Source organism: Xenopus laevis, chromosome 2L (genome assembly GCF_017654675.1).
Source record: "Xenopus laevis strain J_2021 chromosome 2L, Xenopus_laevis_v10.1, whole genome shotgun sequence".
Lineage (NCBI taxonomy): Eukaryota > Metazoa > Chordata > Amphibia > Anura > Pipidae > Xenopus > Xenopus laevis.
Genome location: NC_054373.1, coordinates 120,775,293 through 120,802,267, shown reverse-complemented (window position 1 = coordinate 120,802,267; position 26,975 = coordinate 120,775,293). Strand labels below are relative to the sequence as shown.

Genomic DNA, 26,975 nt, shown 5'->3' with positions numbered 1-26,975 from the left:
TCAGACCAACAGGCACATTTGCAAGTGACACATTTCAGACGCCTACTTCCCTAGATCAGTATAAAAATGCAAAATTAACCCTTGAGCAAGCTTATCAGCAGTCAGCCCTTTCTTTGACGAAGGAAGTCACCTCCTTTGGCAATTAAAGACGCTACAGAAATTACTCTTCTTAGTTCAATAAATTAAGTGTATTATTCGGGGAATTAACCAGAAAATGTCTGTCATGAGGCTAGTATTTTTATGCATGTGCTTAGGAGCAAATACCCAAAGATTCAACAATCATATCTCTTCCTGTTGTTAATGGGTTAAACCAGCAATTTACCAGATAACCTATTATGCTTCAATCCATCCATCAACAAGTTGACCGATGCATTTCTATACACTGTGCTTATGGGCAGGGTTTATCTTTTATCGTCTTTTAACTTAAACTGACAGTGAACTACGGCATCAGAACAACACAGATTTACTGTTTGCACAGAACATTCCTTGTCCATATCTATATATCTGTATGTGAGCAAGACCTGCTATGTTGCTTGTTGAAGATGAGGAAGGTTGGAAATTCTCCAGAAACCGCAATTATATTTCAGTCCAGAGGCTATTTCTGGAGATTCTTCTTAGTAACCTCATCTGAGTCAACCAGCAAACTAACAAAGTGCTAGGTGCAAAAAAACTGGCACAATATGCACTGCTTGTATTACCCTTCAATACAATATTTCTACCAGAATGCAAATGTAAATTGCTTCCACAGCAAATAAGGTTGCCACTTTTGGTAGAGCCAATACTGTCTGGTAAGAAAAAAAAGATAAGTGATGACATAAGGGTTTGGAACAAGGCCATGCAGGGGTGAAGGCATGCCATAATAGAGCAGAGCTGGGATGTAAAGGGGAGTGGATATGGTGAGAAGGGCAGGGTTATATAAGGGGAGCTGGGGAGGGATGGATGGGAGGCAATTCAAGGGGGCAGAACTACTGGGTATTATAAATTTACCAGCAACTTAATTGCTGGTAAGCTTCTTATACATTCCCCACCCTTGGCTGTATTTTTACGGCTATTCAATTTCAGGATTTCTGAAGAGAACACAACTGCATGAATGTGTGTTTAGATATATTATTGTAGTCACAGGCCTCTGTGTATGATTGGTTGCAACTGACACACATTAATATACAAACTCTAATAGGGGACTCAATATGAACTGTTGTATTTATATTCAGGCACTACTTTCTCTCCTACTAGTATAAATTTATATCAGTCTTTTGGAAGGGTGAAGTCATTAACTTTCTTATTTTCCGAGTGTCTGCATGAATACATGGGCCAATTGAGCGGATCCATATGATAGCCCAACGACACATTTGGTATTTAATGTATTTTCCTGGTGGCAATGGAGTGTACTCATCAATGTATTGCACATAATATATTGACACTTGACATGTTTTATGTTCTGAGTGTGTGTGTGATCATTTTATCCCAATTATTTTCTTTTTACAGTAATATTTTCTTTTTACGGTAATATTGTAGTTCAAGGGATTGGTGCACCCCCTACAGTTTTGAGGTTCTGTGATCACAGGTGTCTATTGCTTAATGTATATAATCTTACAGGACCCAAAGATAAGCCACATACTTTATTATTGAATTATTATCCAAAGGTGAACAGTGATATAAATCAAGGCACCATCTTGGTACTCCCTCATATATCATCAGACAGGAACAGTGCATCAGTCTAAACACAAATTCTAAAATGAAAGCAGAGACCTGATTGCTTACTAATGGCAACTCAGATAGTAAAAGCTGGTACCTTCTATACTGTATGTTAGTGTATATAAGCCCTCCTATCTCAACCACATTTCTGCTCTGCTACCTATGTGCAAATCTAAAACTGTAATATGAGGTCATGTTGTTTATTTGGTGAGATCACAACATACATATAACTAAAAAATCATGAAAAGCATGCTCATGCCGCAGACCTTCAGCATAGGGGAGTAATTCACGTCAATTTGATAACAGGCAGACACCACTCTGGAACACCAATCATGAAAATAGTAGAATCCAAGAGCCAAAGTTTAAATCTAGAAATAAAACGGAGTTAGTAAAATTGCCTAAAACATTGTTGTCGCTAGTGGCCAATATATAGAATACACAAAATCATTTGTTACAAGATAACAATATATTTCCACAATAGTATACTTTCATTGTATACAAAAGAATAAATTGTTTTATAAAATGTACACTATATATACATAATGTAAAGGATTTAATAAAGTCAATATCTTCACTGCCTTGTGCACCTAGTGCTCGCTCACTTTAACTCTTTCCTGTTCTAACTTCTCCAAAACGACGCCGTTGGGTCTCACTTACCCTGCCAGGAGATTATTCTGGCCACGCCCTCCTATCAAGTGGCTTCACTTGGGGGTGCACCTCCTTTTATACCCTTCTCTGTCCCACAGTGGCCTCTGGTGGCCGGGTAGAAACTACACCTAAAATTAAATTAAAGAATTCTGCTGCCATCTAATGGTGATTTGCAGAAAAGACATCCAACAAATTTAAACATATATACATTTCACATACATGCACATTTTCATCACTTCACACCCCCTTACAGGCTTGCATCTTGTGTATGTTATTCAGCACATAAGTGGCACGAGTTGACAAATCTGCATCAGTAAAATCCAGGCTAGGAAATTGTTGATCCAGGAGAGAACAATGCCTGTTCCACTTTTAGTATCAATATTTTCCATAAATAAGAAAAAAAGTGAAAGAACACCTAAAGTGTTCCATCCAACCTTTAGTTTCCTGGGACATGAGAGGTGCTATCAGATATTTCTTTGCAGCATGTTTCCGAAATGGAAGAGTTCAATGTACTGGTCAGGAAGTCCCACTATATCTCTTGCAAAGGAAGTGCGCACTCTCCTTTATTATTCTGAACTACAAATAGATTGTTGACATCCTGGAGAAGTGGCAAAGAACAGAGATCTGTTAATTTCGTTTAGCACCAGTTAATCTTTCGTAAGAATACTTTCATCAATTCTGGATTATGTGTGCAAATAAAGCAATAAAAGCAGTTGGAAGTTCTATATTATCAGTACGTCTATTATGATATTGGAATCTGAAAACCCAATGGAAAATACTGCATTAGCTGTATTATAAATAAAACCCAAATATATAACATTCCAGCTCCTAACAGCTCTACCCTAATAACTGGGCTCCTGGACAATCCGAGTGAATTTTTCTTGCTCTCCAAACTGTATATATGCATGTCTTTGTGTGTGCACGAAGCACTCTATGAAATTATTTCTGAATTGCAGTGCATTGTGTGTATACCTTCCCTCTGCCTTGCATTTTTTGTTATTGACATAGGTCTTTGTCTGAAAGTACAGCTTAAAATAAGATTGTAACGCCTGAATGGTTAAAATGAAACAGACGTGTGTGTCAACATTTGTCAATCACAAAGCTTTACTGGGCAATCAAGGCAAATCAATTTCTTGTTCTCTCTCTCTCTCTCTCTCTCTCTCTCTCTCTCTCTCTCTCTCTCTCTCTCTCTTTCTCTCTCTCTCTCTCTCTCTCTCTATATATATATATATATATATATATATACTGTATATATATATATATATATATATATATATATAGTCAACTACAAGAGGTCCTCTGCACTCAACCCATTATCAATATATTTAAGACAGCGACATTTTGTGCCTACTGCTACTAAAAAATGCCTTACCCTTTAAACAACACAGGGATTGTTTGTCCATATATTGCAATATATTTAAGCTGGCCAACTACGTCAAAGTCATCCCATATCTGGCCAGTCCTATGCTCAATTTTATCTGATTCATTAAGAATTCAATTGCTTAATTATACATTTTACAAAGGGACTAAGTTTTACCTGCAACTTACTTGCTACTTTCAAAGTAAAACTCCCAAACTTGGCTGCCCTTTTATTAGACACCAGTGGGATCACCTGACTATAGCTGGGAAGGGTGGGAGCTACAACATGGAGCTGGTCACTGCACCTGTATAACTATAACAAACAAGGGAAAGTTGTGCTCACCACTATTTTTTAAAAATATGTATATATATATATATATATATATATATGTCTTTGTATCTATTTTTTGTATATTTAGTGATCTGATACATTGCCTTGTTAGCTAACATTAACACCAGCCACAAGATTTCCCCAGCATTTCTGGTCTGAAAAGGTTAATTTGTATATTATTATTATCCATTGGCGTATTCCAGAATCAACACAGTTGCTGCTGAATAGTCTCCAAAAATATGGCATGTTAAAAGCATTGAGTTTTTAGGCTGGTTGGAAAAATACACTTCACCATATACCATATACTAACTAACTATTAAAATTGCACTTTAAAAATACATTTGGCCTGAAGTGTTTTATCTTATATACTGGCCTTACTGCACCAGCCTAAAGGTTCAACATCTCAATAAAAGTATTGATCAAGTTCAAAATTGTGAACAGGAGGTCACCATCTTGGATTTTTTTCGGAGTGTCAATGACATGGCTTAATACAGAAGTAAAGAAGTTAATGGGAAAGAAGAGAAAGGCATTTAAAAACTAGAAATCTGTAGGGACAGAAGCTGCATTTAATAAATATAAACACTGTAATAAATGTTGTAAATCAGCAATCCGGAAGGCTAAGAAAAGAAATGAAGAGTTAATTGCGGTGGAGGTGAAAACTAACCCTAAAAAGTTTTTTAAATATATTAATAGTAAAAAGATGCAGGTTGAGAGTGTTGCTCCATTAAATAATGGTACCAGTATGGTTGTAACAGATACAGATAAGGCAAATGTGTTAAATCAGTTCTTTTCTTCAGTGTATACAATAGAGGAGTCTGGGTTCACAGGCTCACTTAATAACTGCACGAATGGTTCAGCTCAATCTAGTCAGTGGCTGACTCAGGATATGATTCAAAAAGCTTTAATACATATTAATGTAAACAAGGCTCCAGGGCCTGATGGCATACACCCCCGGGTTCTAATAGAGCTTAGTTCAGTTTTAGACCAGCCCTTATTTCTGATTTTCTCAGATTCACTGTCATCTGGTATGGTGCCTATGGATTGGAGAAAAGCTGATGTTATTCCAATATTTAAAAAGGGATTACGATCTCAGCCTGGCAATTATAGGCCAGTAAGATTGACATCTGTGGTGGGCAAATTATTTGAAGGCTTGTTAACGGATCACATTCAAAATTTTGTCCTAATGAATGGCATTATGAGCAACAATCAGCATGGCTTTATGAAGGATAGGTCATGTCAGACGAATTTGATTGCATTTTATGATGAGGTAAGTAAGATTCTGGACAGTGGGGGGCAGTAGATGTGATCTATTTGGATTTTGCCAAAGCGTTTGATACTGTGCCCCACAAACGACTGCTTTCTAAACTAAGGTCTGTTGGGCTTAATGAAGTCGTTTGCACGTGGATAGGAAACTGGCTACAGGATCGGGTACAGAGGGTGGTTGTTAGTGGGACATTCTCTACTTGGAGTAAGGTTCTTAGTAGGGTCCCCAAGGGCTCAGTATTGGGTCCACTTTTATTTAACTTGTTCATTAATGACTTAGGGGAAGGTGTTGTAAGTAATGTATCAGTGTTTGCAGATGACACAAAAATTATCCAGCCCAATTAATTCCATCCAGGATGTGGCATCCTTGCAACATGATCTTGGCAAACTGGCAATCTGGGCAGCTAAGTGGCAAATGTGATTCAATGTTGATAAATGTAAAGTCATGCACCTGGGATGTAAAAATATCCAAGCCACTTATACCCTTAAAGGAGAAGGAAAGGTTAAAACTAAGTAAGCCTTATCAGAAAGGTCCATCTAAATATACCAGTAAACCCCCAAAGTAGTGCTGCTCTGAGTCCCCTGTCAAAAGAAACACTGCATTTCTTTCCTTCTATTGTGTACACATGGGCTTCTGTATCAGTCTTCCTGCCTTCATCTTAAACCTCATTGCCCTGGGCAAGAGCATGCTCAGTTTGCTCCTCTTCCCCCCCCCTCCCTTTTCTACTGTAATCTGAGCCCAGAGCAGGGAGAGACTCAGGCAGGAAGTGATGTCACACCATGTTAATACTGCAGCTCCTATCCTAAACAAACAGAGAGTTTCCAGAGCTTTTTGCTCAGGTATGGTAAAACATTCTACAGAATAAATATAGCATTCTAGCTTGCACTATTGCAGCTAATCTATTGGCAATAAAATGCCTCTGTAGCTTTCCTTCTCCTTTAATGGGACTGCACTAGGCAAATCCATTATGGAAAAGGACCTTGGAGTCCTTGTAGACAGCGCCGGATTTCAATGTGCGGCGCCCCTAGGCCGCGCGGTCCGACCAGGCGGCCACGCGGTCCTAGCGCCCACCTCACCTCCCCTTCCCAGCGCGCCGGCGTATTTTCGCCGGCGTTTTTTCGCAGGCGTTTTTTCGCCGGCGCAGCTGCTGTAATTGAATGGGGACGCACGCGACCCCATAGTGCAGCTGGGCGGCATGCCGCCCCTATTTTTTTGCCGCCCTAGGCCCGGGCCTATGCGGCCTTGCCGCAAATCCGGGCCTGCTTGTAGATGATAAACTTGGCTGTAGCAAGCAATGCCAGTCAGCAGCATCAAGGGCAAATAAGGTCTTGAGCTGTATTAAAAGGGGCATAGAGTCACGTGAGGAGGGGGTCATTCTTCCACTGTATAGAGCACTTGTAAGGCCCCATCTAGAGTATGCCATACAGTTTTGGTCTCCATCACTCAAACAGGACATTATTATATTAGAGAGGGTACAGAGAAGGGCAACTAAGCTGGTAAAAGGTACTGAAAATCTTAGCTATGAGGAAAGACTGGCCAAATTGGAGATGTTCACGCTGGAGAAGAGGCGCTTAAGGGGTGATATGATGACTATGTATAAATATATAAGGGGATCATATAATAATCTCTCTAATGCTTTATTTACCAGTAGGTCTTTCCAGCTGACACGAGGTCACCTATTCCGATTAGAAGAAAAGAGGTTCCGCCTAAATATTCGGAAGGGGTTTTTTACAGTGAGAGCTGTGAAGATGTGGAATTCTCTCCCTGAATCAGTTGTACTGGCTGATACATTAGATAGCTTTAAGAAGGGGTTGGATGGCTTTTTAGCAAGGAAGGGAATACAGGGTTATGGGAAATAGCTCATAGTCCAAGTTGATCCAGGGACTAGTCCGATTGCCATTTTGGAGTCAGGAAGGAATTTTTCCCCCTCTAAGGCAAATTGGAGAGGCTTCAGATGGGTTTTTTTTGCCTTCCTCTGGATCAATTGGCAGATAGGTAGTTAATAAAAAGAAAAAAAAAAAAAGGTTGAACTCGATGGACATGTGTCTTTTTTCAACCTTACTTACTATGTTACTATGTTACATGCGCCGTGTGCTCTGGGCAGCTGTTGAATAACTAAGCTTAGGGGTCATTGCAATCATCAAGCAGAAAATTAGGTTCATCTATCATAGAAGCTGATGCTACAAAGCTGGTTAATAAATTCTGATGCTAATTGTGCTGGTTTCTGAACTGCCCAGTAACGAGAATGTAAATAAATTATTAATCAGCCTTGTATTGTGACTCTTATATTTTCTATACACAATATATTGTGAGTGCAGGTAACTGAAAGCAGCACGGAGCATGTTTAGTGAATCAGCAGACATGAAGATGGGGAGCTACTGGGGGCATTTTGAGAGGTACAGATCTGCTACAGGACTGTGATTGCCCAAACAAAATGCACAGCATTTCTTGCCTACTTTTTTGTTAAGCTTTAGTACTCCTTTAACAGTGAACATGAGGTCCCAGTTAGCGAGTACAGTTATAATTCTGGCAGTTTCAAAGGTCTTTACAGTGACAGCAGTAAAGTTGTGGAATATCATAGTAGATTACTTGTATATTTGATATTTTTGACTAATAGAGGAGACTTGAACATATCTTGGATAGTACTATATATACTTTTTGTAGGTTGCTTTATTAACATATCACCATTTTCTGTCCTGACAGATAGTCCTACTCTTCTATAGCTTCTCTAAAAACCCCTCTTTCTGAGTTTTTCTTTAGCTGCTCATCTGATAAAGGTGTAGACAGTGACATTGTGCTCAAAATCATAAAATAAAGAACTGAGTAGTCATAATGAATACTGTGTAACTGACACTGTTTATTATACGTAGACTAGGCTCCCTGATAATGAAAAGCATGGCCAACACTCTCAATCACGTTGGGCCTGAGAGAGAGAGCAAGGCAGCCATTACATTTAGAGTAGGACTGAAACTACAGCAAGGCCTAAAGTGTTAATCACATGAGACCAGGGAGAACAAAAAGCAAGACAGCCATTAAATTATTAAAAATTGGAGGAACATAATATCCCAATAAAGTCAGCCGGACTGTCTTTATTTCTGTTTAGTAGGCATCTGCTATATAGAGAAGGGATTAGCATAGAGAAGACTGCTGTGCCATTAATGTATGGGGGATGCATCTTGAAATGCCTATGTAGTTTTGAGTGCATTGGGCCAGGGCTGCTAAATAGTAGCCCAATGGTTACCTGGGCCCATGGGTGATGGGCTCTGCCAACAAGTAAAATGGGTCCCCAATAGAAAATGCCCCCACAAGCACAGCCACACCCTGAATCTACTCAGGCCATTCGCCAGTTACGTCAAAACACCACCATGGTCCACCAAAACCCACCCCACAGCACTGCAAGCACTGCTTAGTTTGCAACCCAAAAAACTTGTTTTTTCCATCCTGACTCCAATACCCCTGTATTCCCCTGTTAGTGACTCTGCATTGTGCCATTCAGTTCTTCCAACATGCCTTCATGGGCCCCATGTTTGATCTAATCAAACCCTGGAGACAGGGAGCATTTGAAAACCTGGGTGTTGGCTGAAAACTGGATATGTGGCTGTTTATCATAATGTTTAAAATGATTTACACTGGAAAACAGTATAAAATAAATGGTGATTTTATAAATGTGTTAATTGTTTTTACACCGTTCAACTGTTATATCTGCTGCTATTTACCGCCATTATTTTTATGGTTTAACCCATTTAAGTTAGCACAAAATTAAGTCTTTTCACCTCAAAATCCACCCTGTGTGCCCTTAGCATTATAAAAAAACAGTTGCACTGAAAATGAATTCACAGCTGGATAGATACTGCGTTTTTACACAGCAAGGCCTGTTGATCAGACACTGAGGTTTTAATTACACAGTCTGATAATCCATGTTTCTAAAATCTAAGCATCGCTGTTTTGAATAAAAAGAAAATATAGTATAAAGATATATTCTGCACTCTGTATGGGTGAGATGGTAATGAACAACAGATGCTATTAATATATTATCTTTAGTCTGTCTACAAAACATAAAACAAGATATACAGACAGGGCCGGGCCAAGTTATTTTGGCACCCTAGGCAAGAGCTTGAATTAGTGCCCCCCACCCGGTGGCCCTGCATTACCATTTCCCACCTTACCATTCATATTGTACCCTGTACCTGTGCCAGCAGCCATAATGTTGCCCCATGTACCTGTGCTAGCACCTATCATAGTGCCCCCCTTTGTACCTGTGCCAACAGCAGCCAAAAATCCATCATATTGCCCCCAAATATGTACCTGTGCCAACAGCAGCAGCCAAAAATCCATCATATTGCCCCCAAATATGTACCTGTGCCAACAGCAGCCAAAAATCCATCATATTGCCCCCAAATATGTACCTGTGCCAACAGCAGCAGCCAAAAAATCCATCATATTGCCCCCAAATATGTACCCGTGCCAACAGCAGCCAAAAATCCATCATATTGCCCCCAAATATGTACCTGTGCCAGCAGCATCCAAAAATCCATCATATTGCCCCCAAATATGTACCTGTGCCAGCAGCATCCAAAAATCCATCATATTGCCCCTAATCATCTGTTTACCTGTGCTAGAAGCTGCCAAGATGGAGATGGGGGTTGAAACAAGCAGTTTATAAAATTGAAAACTATTTAAGGCCACGCAAACCAGTGTTTAAAAAAAAGAGATCCCCTTAAAAGTACATGATTGCACCCTAGGCGGTCGGCCTACCCTGCCTACCCCTGTATACAGAGTTGGCGTGTGTGTGTGTGTGCTTGAAGGTTGTTTTTTTTGGGGGGGGGGAGTGTATTTGGCAGCAAATGGTTTCCTTCCCTTTTATTTATATAAAATTGTATACAATCCTACAGTGTGTAAAACAGTGGTTACTAGGGCACTGCAGCAGATAGTATTCCTCAAATCCCTTGTGAGGTCTACCCATAGTAAAACATAGAAAGCACTCTAGCTATGGCAAGCACAGGAGGTAAAAAGTGGGCACTATTGAAAAAGAAAAAAGTTAGCATTTCTGAGCCAACTGAACTTATTAGCTTGCCTGTCTGGGGCATATAAGGTGGATATATTTTTTGCAGATTATCCTAAAATAGGCCAGCAATACTGTGCATTGAACATTCCTGTAAATAAACCAGTCGAGAATGCAAACACACTGCACTGAGTTTCCTATGCAAATGACCACAGACTGCAAGGCGAGCATTGCAGTTCAAAGGAATACATGAAATACATGCAAATATTGTTAGGTTGACAGTATCCGTTTAAAGAGATGGTTTCAAACAGGAGCCTGATTAACATTATCTTGTTTGAATGTTATACACCGTTTAATTAAGACAAAACCATGCTACTTTTTTTATATTTTAAGTATTATCAAGTAATATGTCAAACCTTTTAACATGTAGAACATGAAGAGAGAAAGGGCTACCATGGAAGAAACATTTTTTTTCAAAAGTAAAGGTTCCTGTACTTTTTTTTTCCTGATAGGCTGGGGTGGATATTTGCTTAAGCTCAGTCATTGTTGAGTTTCCTTGTCTCAGATGCATTGCAAAGATAAATTTATATCTCATCTGTAATGAACTATGAGATCAATCTGTAGGCTGGGAAGCAGGAGTGAACTGAAGGAGGCACTATAACTTACCTATTTAATTACTCCCTTGAGATGCTAAAATTGGAGATCTGATTCTCTAACCCACTCTTCCCCATTCCCAAAACAATTTTGCCCTTTTCCTTATACCCAGCAACGAGATGCAGTACACAAAAATTGCTAGATACTAGTGATGGACAAATTTGGGGTGTTTCGTTTGCCGAAAAATTTGTGAAATTCGCGAAACGGCGAAAAAATTCACATTTTTGAAGCCGACGTCCGTTTTTTACACCGACATCCATTCTTTGGACGGCGGCACACGTTTGCCTGCGCAAAATGCGGTGGCGTCCAAAAAAACTGACAACGGCATACATTTTCTTTTTGACGCCGGCAAATTTTCACGGCGGTTTTGCGAATTTATTTGCTGGCAACGAATCGCGGGAAGTCACCGCAAATTCGTCCTGGCGAATAAATTCGCCCATCACTAGTAGATACTATCTCGGATTTCAAGTGGTATCCTCTCCCTGATTTCTGTAATGTAGGGGTTCCTCTAAACCAGTGGTCCCCAACCAGTAGCTCATGAGCAACATGTTGCTCCCCAACCCCTTGGATGTTGCTCCCAGTGGCCTTAAAGCAGGTGATTATTTTTGAATTCCTGGCTTGGAGGCAAGTTTTGGTATAAAAACCAGGTGCACTGCCAAACAGAGCCTCAATGTAGGTTGACTATCCACATAGGGCTACCAAATGGCCAATCAGAGCACTTATTTCGCACCCCAAGAACATTTTTCATGCTTGTGTTGCTCCCCAACTCCTTTTATTTCTGAATGATGCTCATGAGTTCAAAAGGTTGGGGATCCCTGCTCTAAACAGAGTGATGGCACTGCCAAAGCCATCCAATTTCAGAAGTCCAAATAAAATTTCACTCTGGAGAACCTAAAAAAGTTTAGTGTTGTTTTATTGTTTTTTTTCTGCAAGACATGTTTCGGATCGACTGATCCTTCATCAGGTCAAGGATCTGGTGGACCTGTATGTTTAAAATTTTACTAGTCTTAGGTCATTGGTGCATGTGGAGTTTTGACCATCATCTGGCAGAAAACATATTTGGACAATACATCCCTATGCTCCTGTTACCACTGCTAATGTTAATGAATGAAAAACACAGAGGACATAAAAAGGCCAAAGGACTTGAGCATACGTTTTTCCTTTCATAACATATATAACTGTTATATGACTCTTCGTATCTTTTCACCAAGCACCTGTAACATAAATACAACAGATACCCTAAATTATATGAAAGAGGGTTCCAATGTATAGTTAGTATAAGTATAATCTAGAGTGTCATGCATGGTGGTGGACCCCTGTTTATCTCCGTATGTAAGAACTAAGCCCATTGTATTCTACAGAGAGTTTATGTTATCTGCTGTTTAATCTTGTGCCTTTTTGCCCTATGCAACTTAGACAAGTTAGTTGCCCCCATGGATACACAACAGCTTATTTATGCAAACTGTAGTAGTGTTCCTGAAGCAAACACACAGTTTTTCCCAGTGCATGCATCAAACGTTAAACTAAAGAAACCACTGCACACACAGATTTATTTATTTTGTAGGAAAAAACTGATATATCTTGTAAACTGTACAATAATGTCATTGGTTATAATCATCTATATAAATATATGAGAAGTTACCTTAATGTTCCACGATCTTTACATTGAATCTGTATGTTGATGTTCAACAACAGCTGCAGGTTTAGGAATCCTGTTTTTACATTTATAGACTCCAGAGGTGCTGGGTCCCATCATCTACCAGAACAGCCTGCAGGGAATCCCAGACTTAACCCTCTTTCACATGTCTTGGGACTAGAAAAATGATGCTCAGCCAGAAGCTACTGGAGAATGGTTCTATTTGTACTTCTAATATCTAGGCATTTATCCCTCCAGACTACAGGTTTCCTCAATACCACTATTTCCATTGCTTTGTCATTACTTTTACATGGAATGTTTCCCAATCAATCCCTGGAAGCCTTTGCCTGACTAGAATACATAAAAATAAATGTCTGAAAATCCCATAAAATAAATTGTATGTTTTTCCCTAGTCATGACATAAATACTCAGGAATGTGGATTACTTTAGGGCCTTCTGGCTCACCTCAGACTTTAGTTTCACCCTTGCTACATTTTCAGTACATTAAGAAACATAGCTCTGGTTCTGGCAGACATCCCATTCTACATTTACTTACATCCAGCTTTCAGTACTTTGTCTCAGAATTAAAGAAAAAAGTGTTGCAATTGCTTCTAAGGAATTAAAAGGTATCTTGATTATTATAATTTCTTTTTTTATTGTCTACTAATTGGTTAAAAACACTCAATTTCAACCTGCTATCAAGCTGTTTCCATTTTTTGTCCTTTATCCTTTTCGCTCCCTTTGCTAGTGTGAAAAACAAGTCTATTTCTGTCACCTTGTAATAAGCTCTTTTGGGATGCTGCAGGTATCACGTTCTTTAACTAGTTCAATACCGCAGAAAGGGGCTGCATGGTAACCTGGAGCCTGTAGAGATAGGCGTGCAGACTTGGGCATGGTGACAGGCTGGTTTTCATTAGAGCTTTCACTCTGCAGGACATGGCTGAACACAAGGGTGGAAATTGTACTTGTTGCCAAGTAAATCAGAAAAATGTTCCCCCTTTGTCTTCTTTCCTAAAACAAAGAAAGGCAGCAGTCTCCCTGCATGTCCCTGTGATGCTTAAGAGAGCCGAGGTTCCTTTCCCTCCCTTCCTTCCAGTCGGATTTGTTTACTTGATGTTCCCTGGGAATTAAATTCAGGGCTTTTTTTTCTTTCCTTCCTCACACAAGATCTATTGCAAAACACAGCTCTTCACACAGCACCATCATCTCTTCTTTTCACGAAGAGGTGTTCTCTTGACGCTCTTTCTTCTCTCTTTATAAAGCTGATTTTGGTTTCCAGTGGCTGATGGACCTTTAGGGACAGGATGGTTCTCTGACTGACTAATTCCTTGTACTGGCACAGTGTGTATTAGATGATTGTAAGATGTGGATATACTCTGCATAGTACCCTATCATCAGGGAGAACAAACAAGGACACAGGCAGGGTTGACAGGAGTGTGAAGATCAGCAAAGTTAACTTTACAGGGAAGATTGTTTAAACCACTGTGAAGCAGAGATGTTTCTTGCATGAGTGAAATATCAGGCTGATAAGCATTCTCATATTCCTGATTACTTTGACGCTTTGTTCAGAGTTGACATTTCATCATCTTCTGGAAGGATTACAAATATTTTCACGAGTGATATTGTACAAGTGATTAACTTTTGTGGGTTCCATCTGAGCTTTTCTGCTGTGCTTGATCACTAGCTGAGGTAAATAAACACATATAAACAGTATCATGAGAACCTAATCAAAGGACTGCTCATGGCGCAGCAAAGAAGAGAAAGGCACGAGGGCCATCACAGCAGTAGGTTCTCTTCACGAGTCACTCATGTACTTCACAATGCGTCCGCCTCGGTTCTGCGCTCCCTGCCCAGGAGAGGATGGAGGAAAAGCTCCCATGCCACTTGTTCTGGTGAGCTGAAATGTTCTTTAATACTATTTTGTGAATTCATTTTATTCAATTCAGTTCAGTGATGTTGCCTGGAAACAGCCTTCAAATTCTTTTGTCTTGTGTATTTTAAGGAACTAAGACTGACATTACAAATAAATCCAACTGCGTTAAATAGATAGGTGTGAACCCCATGGTACTCTTATACAGTGGATGGAAGCATAATACTTTACAGAGAATAAGCTCCATTGCTATGCTATAAAAAATATTTACTTCTCTATAATATGGATGGGCAGATGGAACAGTAGATGGCTAAACAGATGATTAATGGATTAATTGACTAGCCAGATAGAAATGTAGAGAGATACAAGTAGCAATACAAGATGGACATAGATTTTTTCAGTAGAAAGGTATAGATAGACATAACATCGCTTTAGGCTCATCCACCAATGAACTTTGGAGGCACCAGGTGCAATGCAGCTCTGGCCTGACACTCCTTCCACTTGCCCGCCCAGTCATGTCCCCCGGCCACTCGTCTTGGAACATTTAAGGGAGCGGCTGGGAAGGGGGGAATTTGTTAACTACAGTATAGAACGGCCCACAACACCCCCTTGTGTGGCCCCCACATCAAAGTCTGCCTGCTGTGTCTGCTTACCATGTGTAATCTTTAGAAGGTATCAGTACAGAGATAAACTGGCCCTGCATTATTTAATCAAATTCAGGCTCTTATCCCCTATATTGTTAACACATGTAATCCCCCCTACATTGTTCACACTTGTGACACCTCTATTGTTCACACCCTAAAACCCTGTACTGTTCATACCTGAGACCCAGACTGAAACTGTCTCATACAAACTGCTGGAGGGGCACCAGCACTGTGTCACTGTATGTATCTTAGAGTGGTCCTGATCAGCAGAAACTGTCTCCTGTTCTGTGCTGCCTGCCTTATGCTCCCCGTGTGTGCCATAATCTTTGCCTGTCCTACTCTGCCTGTGTGTGCCATACTCTGTCTGCCCTATGCTCCCTGTGTGTTCCATACTCTGTCTGTGTGTGCCCTGCTCTGTCTGTGGAACATAAGCCTGGTATTTGTTTTGGGGGTTTGTTAGCATTTGAAAATTATTGTTAGGGGGCCCTAAGTGCGCTGGGGGTGCTGTGTTATCTACAGGGGAGGAGGCATATGGATTTAAGGGTAGGTCTTAAAGAAACAGTTCAATGTAAAAATAAAAACAGGAAAAATAGTCTGTGCAAAATGACAAATGTTTCTAATATAGTTAGTTAGCCAAATGTAATGTAAAGGCTGGTGTGACTGGATGTCTAACATAACAGAACAGAATACTACTTCCTGCTTTTCTGCTCTTTTGGTTTCTCTGAGTTAGTCAATGACTATAAGAGGGGCCACATGGGACATAACTGTTCAGTTGAAATTGATCCTTAGCATTCAGCTAAGCAACAGTTATGACCCATGTGCCCCCCCTCAAGTCACTGATTGGTTACTGTCTTGTAACCAATCAGTGGAAACCAAAAGATCTGAAAAGCAGGAAGTAGTGTTCTGTTCTATTATACCTACAGTCACTCCAGCCATTATACATTACATTTTTGGAATTTATTTTTATATTAAAAACATTTTTTATTTTGTACAGCCTTTAATTCCTTTAATATGACAACTTTTTTCACAAATGAGTGATAAATGATATCCCTGCAGTGAGCACCAATCATATGGTCTTTTGGTGTGCTACCACAATTAATGTGGACAAGGCCTTGTGGTAACATGGGTGTGGTTTAAAGTTGGTGTGGTTTAAAAACAGGGACTGGTCATCACTGGCTTGCATTATTGGCCCTCCACCATGTAGGCTAGAAAAATTCCGGCCCTCGGTACCACAGAAGTTGGACAGCACTGGTATAGAGGAAGCAGACACAAGGTCCGGGCCCCCCATGGCTGCAGGTTCTGCTTCCTCTATAAGTACACCAGTGGTTTGAAATTATTGCTGCTCATTAGTACCACCCTCAGCAATCTGTTTCTGTGCATGGAAGCTTTCTGTAGTGAGTTGTCCTAAAACAGAATTGGCTCTAATACATTGTCTAGCACACATGAATCTATTAGACCTGTCAGTCATAATCTGACTGACCCCTGTATAAAGGGCAACAGATTTTGATAGGGGAGTAATGTAGAGTAACTTTCTTATTTCAGAGACAGAATATAATATTTAATTGATTTTAAGGTTCTTTATCTCCGTGAGCTGAAGTCTGTTTTAATTTTTCAATTTTGAGAGGGTTAGTTTGGTATTTTTTAACCTCTTTTGTAGAGAATTCAATGGATCCTTATAGATTTAGTGAGCTGATCAGCACTCAATTATGCCAAGTAAGCACCTAGAACAGCCCAGAGAACATGGAGCATGAGCAGTACAGCCAGTGCAAAGAGGACTGGGCTATAATGATGTAAAGATGCAGATTATCAGCATATACTGCTTAACGCTTTTTTTTTCATGGTGTCATCTTGTGTAACTCAACAAAAACTGGTATTTCTTCCACCTACAGCAGCCACAGTAAAATGTGTCTTGTCCAGCAATATTGCTGTATTGTCTGTAACAATGAAAAGGCTAGGGTGTGGCCTGCTACCCTAGGGGTGTTGCCCATCTGGATATACAAAGCAAAACTTTCTTCCTATAGTTATTTTATGTATGTAAAAAATAACTGCATTTATATGTAAAAATGTGAGCTATAACTTAAAGTAGAACACTATGATGGTACCTGTGAATGTTTCACCGTGTTACTTTGTGAGAGTGTTGCTAATATATCCCAATACATTGCATTGTATTGTACTGAATACAGCTCTTTCCTTTCTACCTAAATGGGTGTGTTCTGCCTGTGTAGATTCTGTGCCTAGACACAGCATACCGCGTACAGCAAGACCCCAGTGCACAGGATCACATTCTTAACGGAGTGTATGCTACTTTAGGATCTACTTGAATGTGTGTGAATAAAACTAGACCAATGGCAATCTATCCCCCATGGGCCATGAAACTGCTGTAAACTGCTCTCTTTGACTTGTCTTTCAGTCTGTATTCAGGTCTTGTAATATTTCCCACTAGTTTTTAAACATGCTGTTCCTTACACAAGTCTATGGGGCAAATTCACTAAGAGGCGAAGTTGCGCCAGGCGCAACTTCGCCGCACTTCACCAGGCGTAGTTTCGCCAGCGCTCCGTAAATTCACTAAAATCCGAAGTTGCGCTCAGGGGTAGCGTAAGGTTGCGAAGTTGCGCTAGCGTTGATTCGATATGTAAATCGAAGTTACGCTAGTGAAGGCTAATTTGCATACGGCGCGAAATTCAAATTTCAATGGAGGAATACGTATCAGCACTACAAATGCCTAGAAAACCTTCAAATCATCAAATAAAATTTTTATTTTGCCCTACACATGTGCCCACTGTCTAGGTAAGTTGCCATGAGTCAGGAAATGTAGGGGGGAAGGAAAAAAATTTTTTGATCTTTTTCAGCCTATCACCCATAATGTCCCAGCGTTTTTTGGGACTTAGAAAAAAATTGGACTTTTTTTGAAACAATCCCTATCTACTCTATTGCGCTTCGCCAGGTCTGAGGTGGCGAAGGAAGTCTAGCGTAAAAGGTAGCGTTCGGTACACTGCGCAAGTTAGTGAATTTGCGTAGTTACGTCGCTATCAAAAATTCGCCTGGCGTAAGGGTGCGAAGTAACACTTGCGAAACTACACCAGCGTTCGTTAGTGAATTTGCGCAGTAACGAAAATGCCAAACGCTAGCGAATTTACGCTAGCGTTCGGCGCTTAGTGAATTTGCCCCTATAATTCCACTTAATCGTGTAGATCAAGTAAAACAGTACTATGTAACATTGAATGGAATCTTGATGAACAGAATATATTCTCAAATAATACCTAAATTCTAGTAACATTTTAAGTATCTTTTTGTTGCTGAAGTCACACTTGCAAATTTCTAATTCCCAGATTGAGACCTTGATCCTTTCTTTGAGTAATGGCGCCATGCCTTTGTTCATAATCCCTTCACCTGTCTCACTCATGTCTCATTATCTTGTTTCTTTATTCTTCCATTTATGTACTTTAACAAGCTTTGGGGATTTGTCTAGCTCTCTTGCGTCATGTTTGTGTTCATATTCATATTCTTAAATATACAAGTGAATGTTATGACAATTTCAGTGCTTTCTGAGAAAATATTAACTGCTTGTCCCTACTATGATTTTGAGGGCCTTAGAGCAGATGAGACGGCTTTAAAACTGGCATTTGTTGCATCACAGATAGGAAGAGGTCTGTATACGGCATTGATCAGACAAGCACAAATTGCTTCATGTCCATTGCAGGAAAGCCACACATGCTATTCCATATATATTCAGTAGTGTTATGGAATGGACTTTTTTTTCTCCATCTATGATTATTGCAAGTTATTTTTCTATATGATGGATGCAAACTTTAGTGTTTTTAGTTCTCTTCGTGTGGGGGTTTCACATCTATCAGGTTTGGCACACTGTGTACAAAGTGGTTTACAGTGAGCTAGTTATGGAATCAAAATGGATAATAACAGTTCTGCCTTCATTTTTGAATGTGGGGGATCTAGGATGAAACATTATTTATGGGATCCATTAATTTAAGTAAAGTAGGGATTTCATTCTGCAGCCATTTATCTGCTATTAAGCTACAACTTCCAGCACCATTATGGGTAAGGACAGACGAGGAGATTCGGGGAAATTTTTGTCGCCTGGTGACTTATTGCCACGTCTTTTGCGCGACTATCTCCCCGAACTGCCTCAGCGTCTTTTCCCCATAGGCTACAGCGCAAAATCGCCTGCACTAATGCACACGCGGCGATGCGTTTTCAATAGTTGCCCAAAGACGTGGCGATAAGTCGCCAGGCGACAAAATCTCCCCGAATCTCCTTGTCTGGCCTTACCCTAACAGCCTTTTGGTTCTGTAAATTACAAAGAAACAAAAGAGAAAATGCTACAGGTTGGACTGTGGATCTAGACTCTGCTTTACCATGTATCCCACAGATTTCTCTCTCTCCACTGACACTAGAGCTTACTGAGCAGTTAAGAAGAACTGTTGTTTATTTTTTAGATTTTCCACATGTTTCCATTATGTAAGGCATCATTATATGTACTTGTCTCAGCTCAGTGCGACAGCCCATGCTTGGATCCTTCAAAAGACAGCAGCTCTGAATAATTATGCATGGTATCACCAGAATAAAAGAATCATTATGTAAATGACAGTTAATAGTTGGGTACATCAAATTATTGGCAGCTAATGGAGAACTAAACCCGAAAAATTAATGTGGCTAAAAATGCCATATTTTATATAATGACCTTATTACATCAGCATAAAGTTTCAGCTTCTCAATAGCAGCAATGATCCACGACTTCAAACTTGTCACAGCGGGTCACCATCTTGGAAATTGTCTGCAACACGCACATGCTCAGTGGGCTCTGAGCAGCTGTTGAGTTTAGGGGTCATTGTAAATTATCCAGCAGAAAATGAGATTGAACTGATGCTACAGGGCTGATTATTAAATTCTCATGCTAGTTGCACTGGTTTCTGTGCTGCCAATGTAGTAATTATCTGCATTATTTACTAATAATGCAGTATTCGTATTCAAAGTCACCCGAAGTTTCCTCGCGAGGCAACTTTGGGCGACTTCGGAATATAAAGCGACGGGTGTGCCATGCCTGCAGGTGATTTTTCATTTTCAAGACAGAGGTAAGGTATTTGGGGAGATTGGTCGCCACAAAGATGAGGCGATTAGTTGCCAGGCGACTAAATCTCCCCAAATCGCCCAGTGTGACCTTACCCTTATGACATGACGTTAATTGGCAACTGAGCAAGTTATATATCATAACAATGGGGCCACATGTTTGACACCTGCAGACTACACTATGGGTGTGTCTTGGGACAACTGACTCTGTAAAGGAAAATGCTGAACACAATATACATCCGACATTTGAATAAGCCGTGATTTGTTTTCTGTTATTGTTGGAAGGCTTACAGCTACCAGACACAGGCCAGACTAACTGCATCACCCAAGCCCACACAATAGTTGCAAGCAATATATAGGAGATAGTTGTCAATCCAGGCCAACAGCTAATTTTATTCTACTAATCATATATTTTAAAGTACACGGATGCTAGTCAGTTCTAGACCAATTGTATTCTGTGGACCTGGCCCATATTTTACTTTAAACCCATTTTGTGATCTCCAACTCTAATCAGAGTTGCAAAATCAGCTGAACCATCTTGTAAGTAGTTAAGGAGCAGCTAGGGAGTGCCCACAATAAACATTTAGGAAAGTGTGTAATTAAAATCTCATTACCTGGATGCTTAGTAATCTTGCACGGGGGACAGAAATGCTTTGAAATGAGATTGCTCTTATCTATATTGCAGTTTTGTAGGTTATGTGATAGGCAGATGTTTTGCACAGGTTCAATTTATTCCCTTATCCCATGTAAGATAATATTTGAATGTGTACAGTAGGTTGCAGATTAAATAAGGGTGGAGTGTGTAAATTACAAACTAGGAAACAGGAAATCAAGAGAGATGTTTCAATACACCTGTAAAGGTGGCCATACACGGGCCGATAAAAGCTGCTGACAGACCAATTCAGCAGCTTATTGGCCCGTGTATGGGGCCCTCCGACGGGCTTCCCTGATTGATATCTAGCCGAAAGTCGATTGGACGGGACTAAAAATCCCGTCGGATCGCGGCCGCATCTGACCGCGATCTGACCGCTAGTTACCCATCGTTAGGATCCGATCGTTGGGCCCTAGGGCCCACGATCAGATCAGCCTGATATTGCCAACAAGGAGAGGCATATCGGGGAGAGATCTGCTCGTTTGGCGATGTCACCATCTCTCCGTGTATGGCCACCTTAAGATAGGTGTATGTTATTAGCAAGCTAAAATATTCACTTCTTGTATTTTAGTGGCCCCTATATCACAAAGCTGTTCACACATGCTTTATCATCCAGTAGGTGTTTCAAAATCCCCTGCAGCATTTCCAATGAATTGTTAAGCTGTTTTCTTTATAACTGGTTATTTTTCTGTGTTTTAAAATAAGCAATCAGCTAGTATAAGGATTAGGCTACAAGGATGTTATAGCCTACACATCATCACATTGATTATCCAGGGATGGTTACAATGGTATGTGGAAAAGCTCTAAATGAGCAACAGGTCTGGATTTCTGGATATTCTCAACTGGAAAATTCAGTGTATAAATCAGCATACATAGTAAAAGTAGTAAGGTCAGACTTGTAATTTAAGGTACCCGTTTTTTGGTGACAAAACTGAACCTGGTTGATATGTTTAGGAAACAGCCAGAGCAGTGTCTGTATTCATTTGCATTAGTTTAAAATGTGTCCTGTAAGTTTTTTTTCCACTCTCTGATTTAATGACACATTTGTAAAGGTTAAGAAATTCCTTACACCTATCCAGTAACAGTTGTTTTGTTATTTGGCTTCCAACAGGGTAAATACACATTTTTTAGCTCAGAAACAATCCCTATTGATAAAAATATAAAAAAAGATTTTACTTTTGGCTCCTCTTACTTTCGATTCAAATAGGATAAAAAATAATGAGCTGATCAATTCCAGGTGTATTGTGTAAAGCCCTTTGTCTTTGTGGGTTTCAGATAGACGGCAGGTTGTCCAGCAGGTTCTCTCTGTCTGCATGGTTAGTACAACTATATAGGTGTGAACAGAGCAGGCTACCGTGGGGTAGAACTCTTGATTGCTTTCTTCAGCACACACCTACAGAGAGTAAATAATAGAGGGCTGGGAACGACTATTTACAGGAGCAAGATACTACGTTGTTTCAGGAAATGTAGGTTTGGCAATGCAACTGGGTACTTGCAAGTATGTTTGAAGAACAAAGTTCACTTGACAGTTGTTGTACTTGCCATTCTGGCACTGAACCGTCCCCGGGAAAGCAGGCAGAAAATGAAGATTTTAACTGTGAACAGCGTGTCTGAGAAGTAATGGATCATGTAAAAATCTCAGTGGAAGAAATGAAAGTATACCATTGGTTTTCAGAGCTGTGCTTAATGTTCGATTCGTCAGTGCACAGTAAGTACCATGCACCAGGGGTAGTGCAAGTACCAGTCTCAGTCATGAGAAGGGATGTTCTGCAATGGGTGACTGATAATGTCACACAGGAAAATGTAATAGTTGCCAAATGAAGGTGTCTAGAAACAAATCTGCTTTAGGACTAAGAAGAAATTAAATGATATTGCTGGATAAGTGTTCAGTAAAATGTGCTTAGTTTATTCAAATCTAATTGTCATGATTGTCTATGTATTTGTGCCGGCTCATTTGTGTAGCAGCTACAATACCACTTCTTCTGCAGAGGTAAAATAAGACAAAAATCTTTCATTTGCTCTACAATTCCTTTGTAATGGATCATCTCCAAGACCATGAAATCTACTTATCTTGATGAGCAAATCTTGCATGCATTTGTTATTGTAATCAGTGGGTATATTTAAATTACAGTGAGGTAATAGTGCCAAATCAATGCTGGCACTGGTAATCATATTAATGCTTATATTAACATTATATTAATGTTATAAGGGCAGAACTACAGGTAGCATGTGTCTCAGGAAGATATGTGATCTAAATTTCTGAAACCAGCGGCAGTCCCTTCTTCTTTTCCATAATAGCAATATTAAATTAAGCATGTGCCTCCCTGTGAAAGAACACTTACTCTCACTGACACTCATGATAAGGTCACGCAAAGTCATTCTATTCAGTAAAGTGGAAAGAAACATTCTATTGATTTATGTGCTTTGATCTCTGTTTTACTGCTGGATAGTTATATAGATAAAAAGTGCAGAGTGATATGGTAAATGAAACTGTCCAGCTCAACAGTGATGCTACAAGATGTCCAACTCTCCATTTATTTGCTTTGACTTCTGTGGCTGTCATGTGACCAGTGTCGGACTGGCCCACCGGGATACCAGGAAAAGTCCCGGTGGGCCCAGGTGTCAGTGGGCCCTCATGCTGCTAAACATTTGGCTTATTTCATGGCCATTCCCTATTTCTATGCAAATAAAGAGGCTAAATAGATGGAATAATAGGTTATAGTATGTACAGAAAAGAGAATAGGAGAATAGAGGTTGAGTGAGGAGAATAAGAAAATAATACTTAGAGTGGGCCCCTCGTATAAAGGTTTTTGGTGGGCCCCTGGTGTCCCAGTCCAACACTGCAGATGACTGGTAGATTCACAGCAGATGAAGTGTATTCTTGTATATAAGAAGCATCTGCACCTGTTTATCCATTATAAGTAAAAGGATAAATGTTGACAAAAACAGTACGTTTACATTAATTATTATCTTGACCGAATTTGAAGCTACTTCTTTTGGCTTGTCTGCATCCTCACACCATAGGTAGTTAGAGGAATTGTCCTAGCTACAGTCTACAAGAGTCTTTGAAGCACATGCAAGCATGATGTCACTCTCAGGTTGCCAACAGCAACTCATGTAAAATACATTGCAAAGCTGCACTTCTCAGTGTTTTAACATGTTTTCCGTATAAGTTGTTGTCACTATTTCATACTAATCCTTCTAGCCTCTCTGCAGCCTTTGACACAGTTGACCACCCACTCCTCCTAGACATTCTATACTCAGCTGGCATTTGTGACTCTTTCATGGTTTACATCTTATCTGTCTGACCATTCCTTTAAACTTGCCTTCTCTAACTTTACTTCTACTATGTTCCCTCTCTCTGTCGGAGTTCCTCAAGGCTCTGTTATAGGCCCCCTGCTGTTCTCACTCTCACTATCACCTTTATGCCGATGACACATGTCTACTCCTGACCTCTCTCCTTCTGTCCTTTCCCAAGTTACAAACTGTCTCTCTGCTGTCTCCTCCTGGATGTCACAGCGCATTCTGAAACTGAACCTTTCAAAAAAAAGAACTCATTATATTTCCTCCAAGATCTTCCCCTGTCCCTCAGATATCACTCACTGTAAACAACACCACCTTTCATTCCACCACACAAGCACGCTACCTAAGAGTTATCTTAGACTCTCATCTGTCTTTTTCACCACACATCCAAACACTTGCAAAATCTTGTCGTATTCAACTGCGCAACATTTCCCGAATATGGCCATATCTCAGTTCAGAATCAACTAAAACACTGATTCAGTCTCTCTTCATCTCCCTCCTTAATTACTGCAATCTACTCCTCGCAGGTATTCCAACAAGTCACCTTTCACAACTCCAATCTGTTCTAAATGCAGCCACTAGACTCATTCATCTATCTCACCGCTCAACATCAGCTGCTCCCGTATGCATGTCCCTTCACTGGCTCCAAATCTCCTCTAGAATCAAATTCAAATTACTTACACTCACATTCAAGGCCCTTAACAATGAAGCCCCTCCCTGTATTTCATCTCTGATCTCCAAATAAACACCTTCAGGCAATCTTCGCTCTGCTTCTGACTTTCGCCTCACTTCTCCTCTCATCAGTTCTGTCCATTCTTGTCTACAAGACTTCTCTCTGGCTTCTGCTTTTCTCTGGAACTCTCTGCCTCGAGCTGTCTGACTTTCTCCTTTTATCCAAACTTTCAAACACTCCTTAAAGGACCAGTAAAATTTTTTTAAAAAAGTTCGTTAGTATACATAGAAAAAAAACACTAACACAAATTAAACTTTAAAATCGCAAAGCCTTTATTAAGAAATAACTTACCGAAACTCCGCTTCCGCTCCTCTTCAGAAAAGTTGACATGGCGACGATCCATCGTGCGGCGCTCAATTTCTCCTCCCTGGCTATCTCCTATATGTATACTAATATATACTAACGAAAAAGTTTTTTTTTATTTTACTGGTCCTTTAAAAACCCACCTGTTTAAAGAAGCTTATTCAATGTACCTTAATTAATCAATAATTGCTGTATCATAAATCACAAAATTGTTTCTAAAATCCTAATGTCTCAATTGGACCATAACCTTTAATTTGTAAACTCTAATTTGTATGGCCCTCTAAACCTATTGTACTCTGTAAACCCAATAGGCTGGTTTTGCTTCCAATAAGGATTTATCATATATTAGTTTGGATCAAGCATAAGGCACTGTTTTATTATTATTACAGGGAGAAAGGAATTATTTTTTAAAATTTTTAATTATTTGATTATAATGGAGTCTATGTGAGATGGCATTTCCGTTATTCGGATCTTTCTGGATAAAGGGTTTCCGTATAACGTATATTCTTCATAAAAAGACATGTTGCATGGTGATATTTAGAATGAATTATAAATGAAGTCATAGAACTAAAGGGGTGTTTCAACTTTAAAGGTGCACCTCTTAGTATGTTATATAATGTTCTATTTAGTTGCTCTTCTTTTTTTTTCTAATTGTTTTTAATTATTTGCTTTTTTTCTTCTGCCTCTTTCCTTTTTCATATAATGGGGGAACCCAGCATTGAAAGAAAGTATTGCACTCTGACAGTGAAAATATCAATAACCATAAAGATACTGAAATACTGTTCCAGGTCCTGAATCTCTGTGACTGCGAGGCTACAATATTATTAGTACAGGTATGGGACCAGTTATCCAGAATGATCGGGACCTGGGGTTTTCAGGATAATGGATCTTTCTGTTGGATATTGGATATTTATAATAAAACCAATAGGCTGGTATTGCCTCCAATAAAGATTATTACAGAGGAAATCATTTTTAAAAATTTTAATTATAGGATTAAAATGAAGTCTATTGGAGATGGCCTTTCTGTAGTTTGGAGCTTTCCAGATAATGGGTTTCCAGATAACAGATCCCATACATGTACCTATACAAGAAGAAAGTAGGGCCTCATCCAAAAGAGTTTACAATATAACACTTTTATTGTTGTTACCTTTTACTACTTATCTTTCTATTCAGGCCTCTCCTACTCATCTTCCTTTGCCTGGTTGCAAGGGTAAATTGGATCCTAGCAACCAGATAGATTATACTCTAATTCAAAAGTCATAAAGATAAAGACGAATTGCAAATCATCTCAGAATATTACTGTTTACGTCATACTAAAAGTCGATTTCTTGGTGAACGTGTCAAGCAGCTACATTCCAGTAGAGAAGTAATGCCATCAATCAAACCTTATGGTTTTTCACTTCTGTGTAAAACAAATTAACCTATACAGTGCATATGTGGGCTCATTTACTAATTCAAGAGCAAGCCAGAAAAATGCTTTTAAATTGTGTGTGTACCCAAAATGCAGTGTTTTCTCCCAAGTTCAACTGTAATAGTAAGTGTCCACAAAGTGGATAAAATGGCAGGTCATATTATAAAGTGTTATTTTTTGTAAATCCAATCTATAAGAGGATGGGGTTATCCTTCATTAAGCCACAAATTTACTGACTCATTTGTTTGATGATGCTTTTTCAAAGAAAGTGTAGAAAGTGTCAATATTTGTTTTTTAGAGCTGGATTTACCTTATGTTTTAGCTTCTGACATGACACTCCCTTGTCACTGCAACAGCAGCTGTAATCTCTGGGTAAGGCAGGTGA

The 26,975-nt window shown here is 39.6% G+C and overlaps 1 protein-coding gene across 8 annotated transcripts in view; it reads left to right on the top strand.

Annotated features, from left to right (window-relative positions):
- Positions 1-26,975, top strand: part of LOC108708454 (guanine nucleotide exchange factor DBS) — a 140,518-nt gene that overhangs the window by 32,822 nt on the left and 80,721 nt on the right. The window contains exon 1 of one of the 8 annotated variants that reach the window (XM_041582385.1): positions 13,776-14,481. The exons of 6 other annotated variants lie outside the window; for them this stretch is intronic. In XM_041582385.1, the coding sequence (XP_041438319.1) occupies positions 14,331-14,481 (151 nt within the window). In that variant the 5' untranslated portion in view covers positions 13,776-14,330. Of the gene's footprint in view, positions 1-13,775; positions 14,482-22,277; positions 22,549-26,975 lie in introns of those variants that run through there. One more of the 8 variants, XM_018247174.2, reaches the window with a different exon arrangement.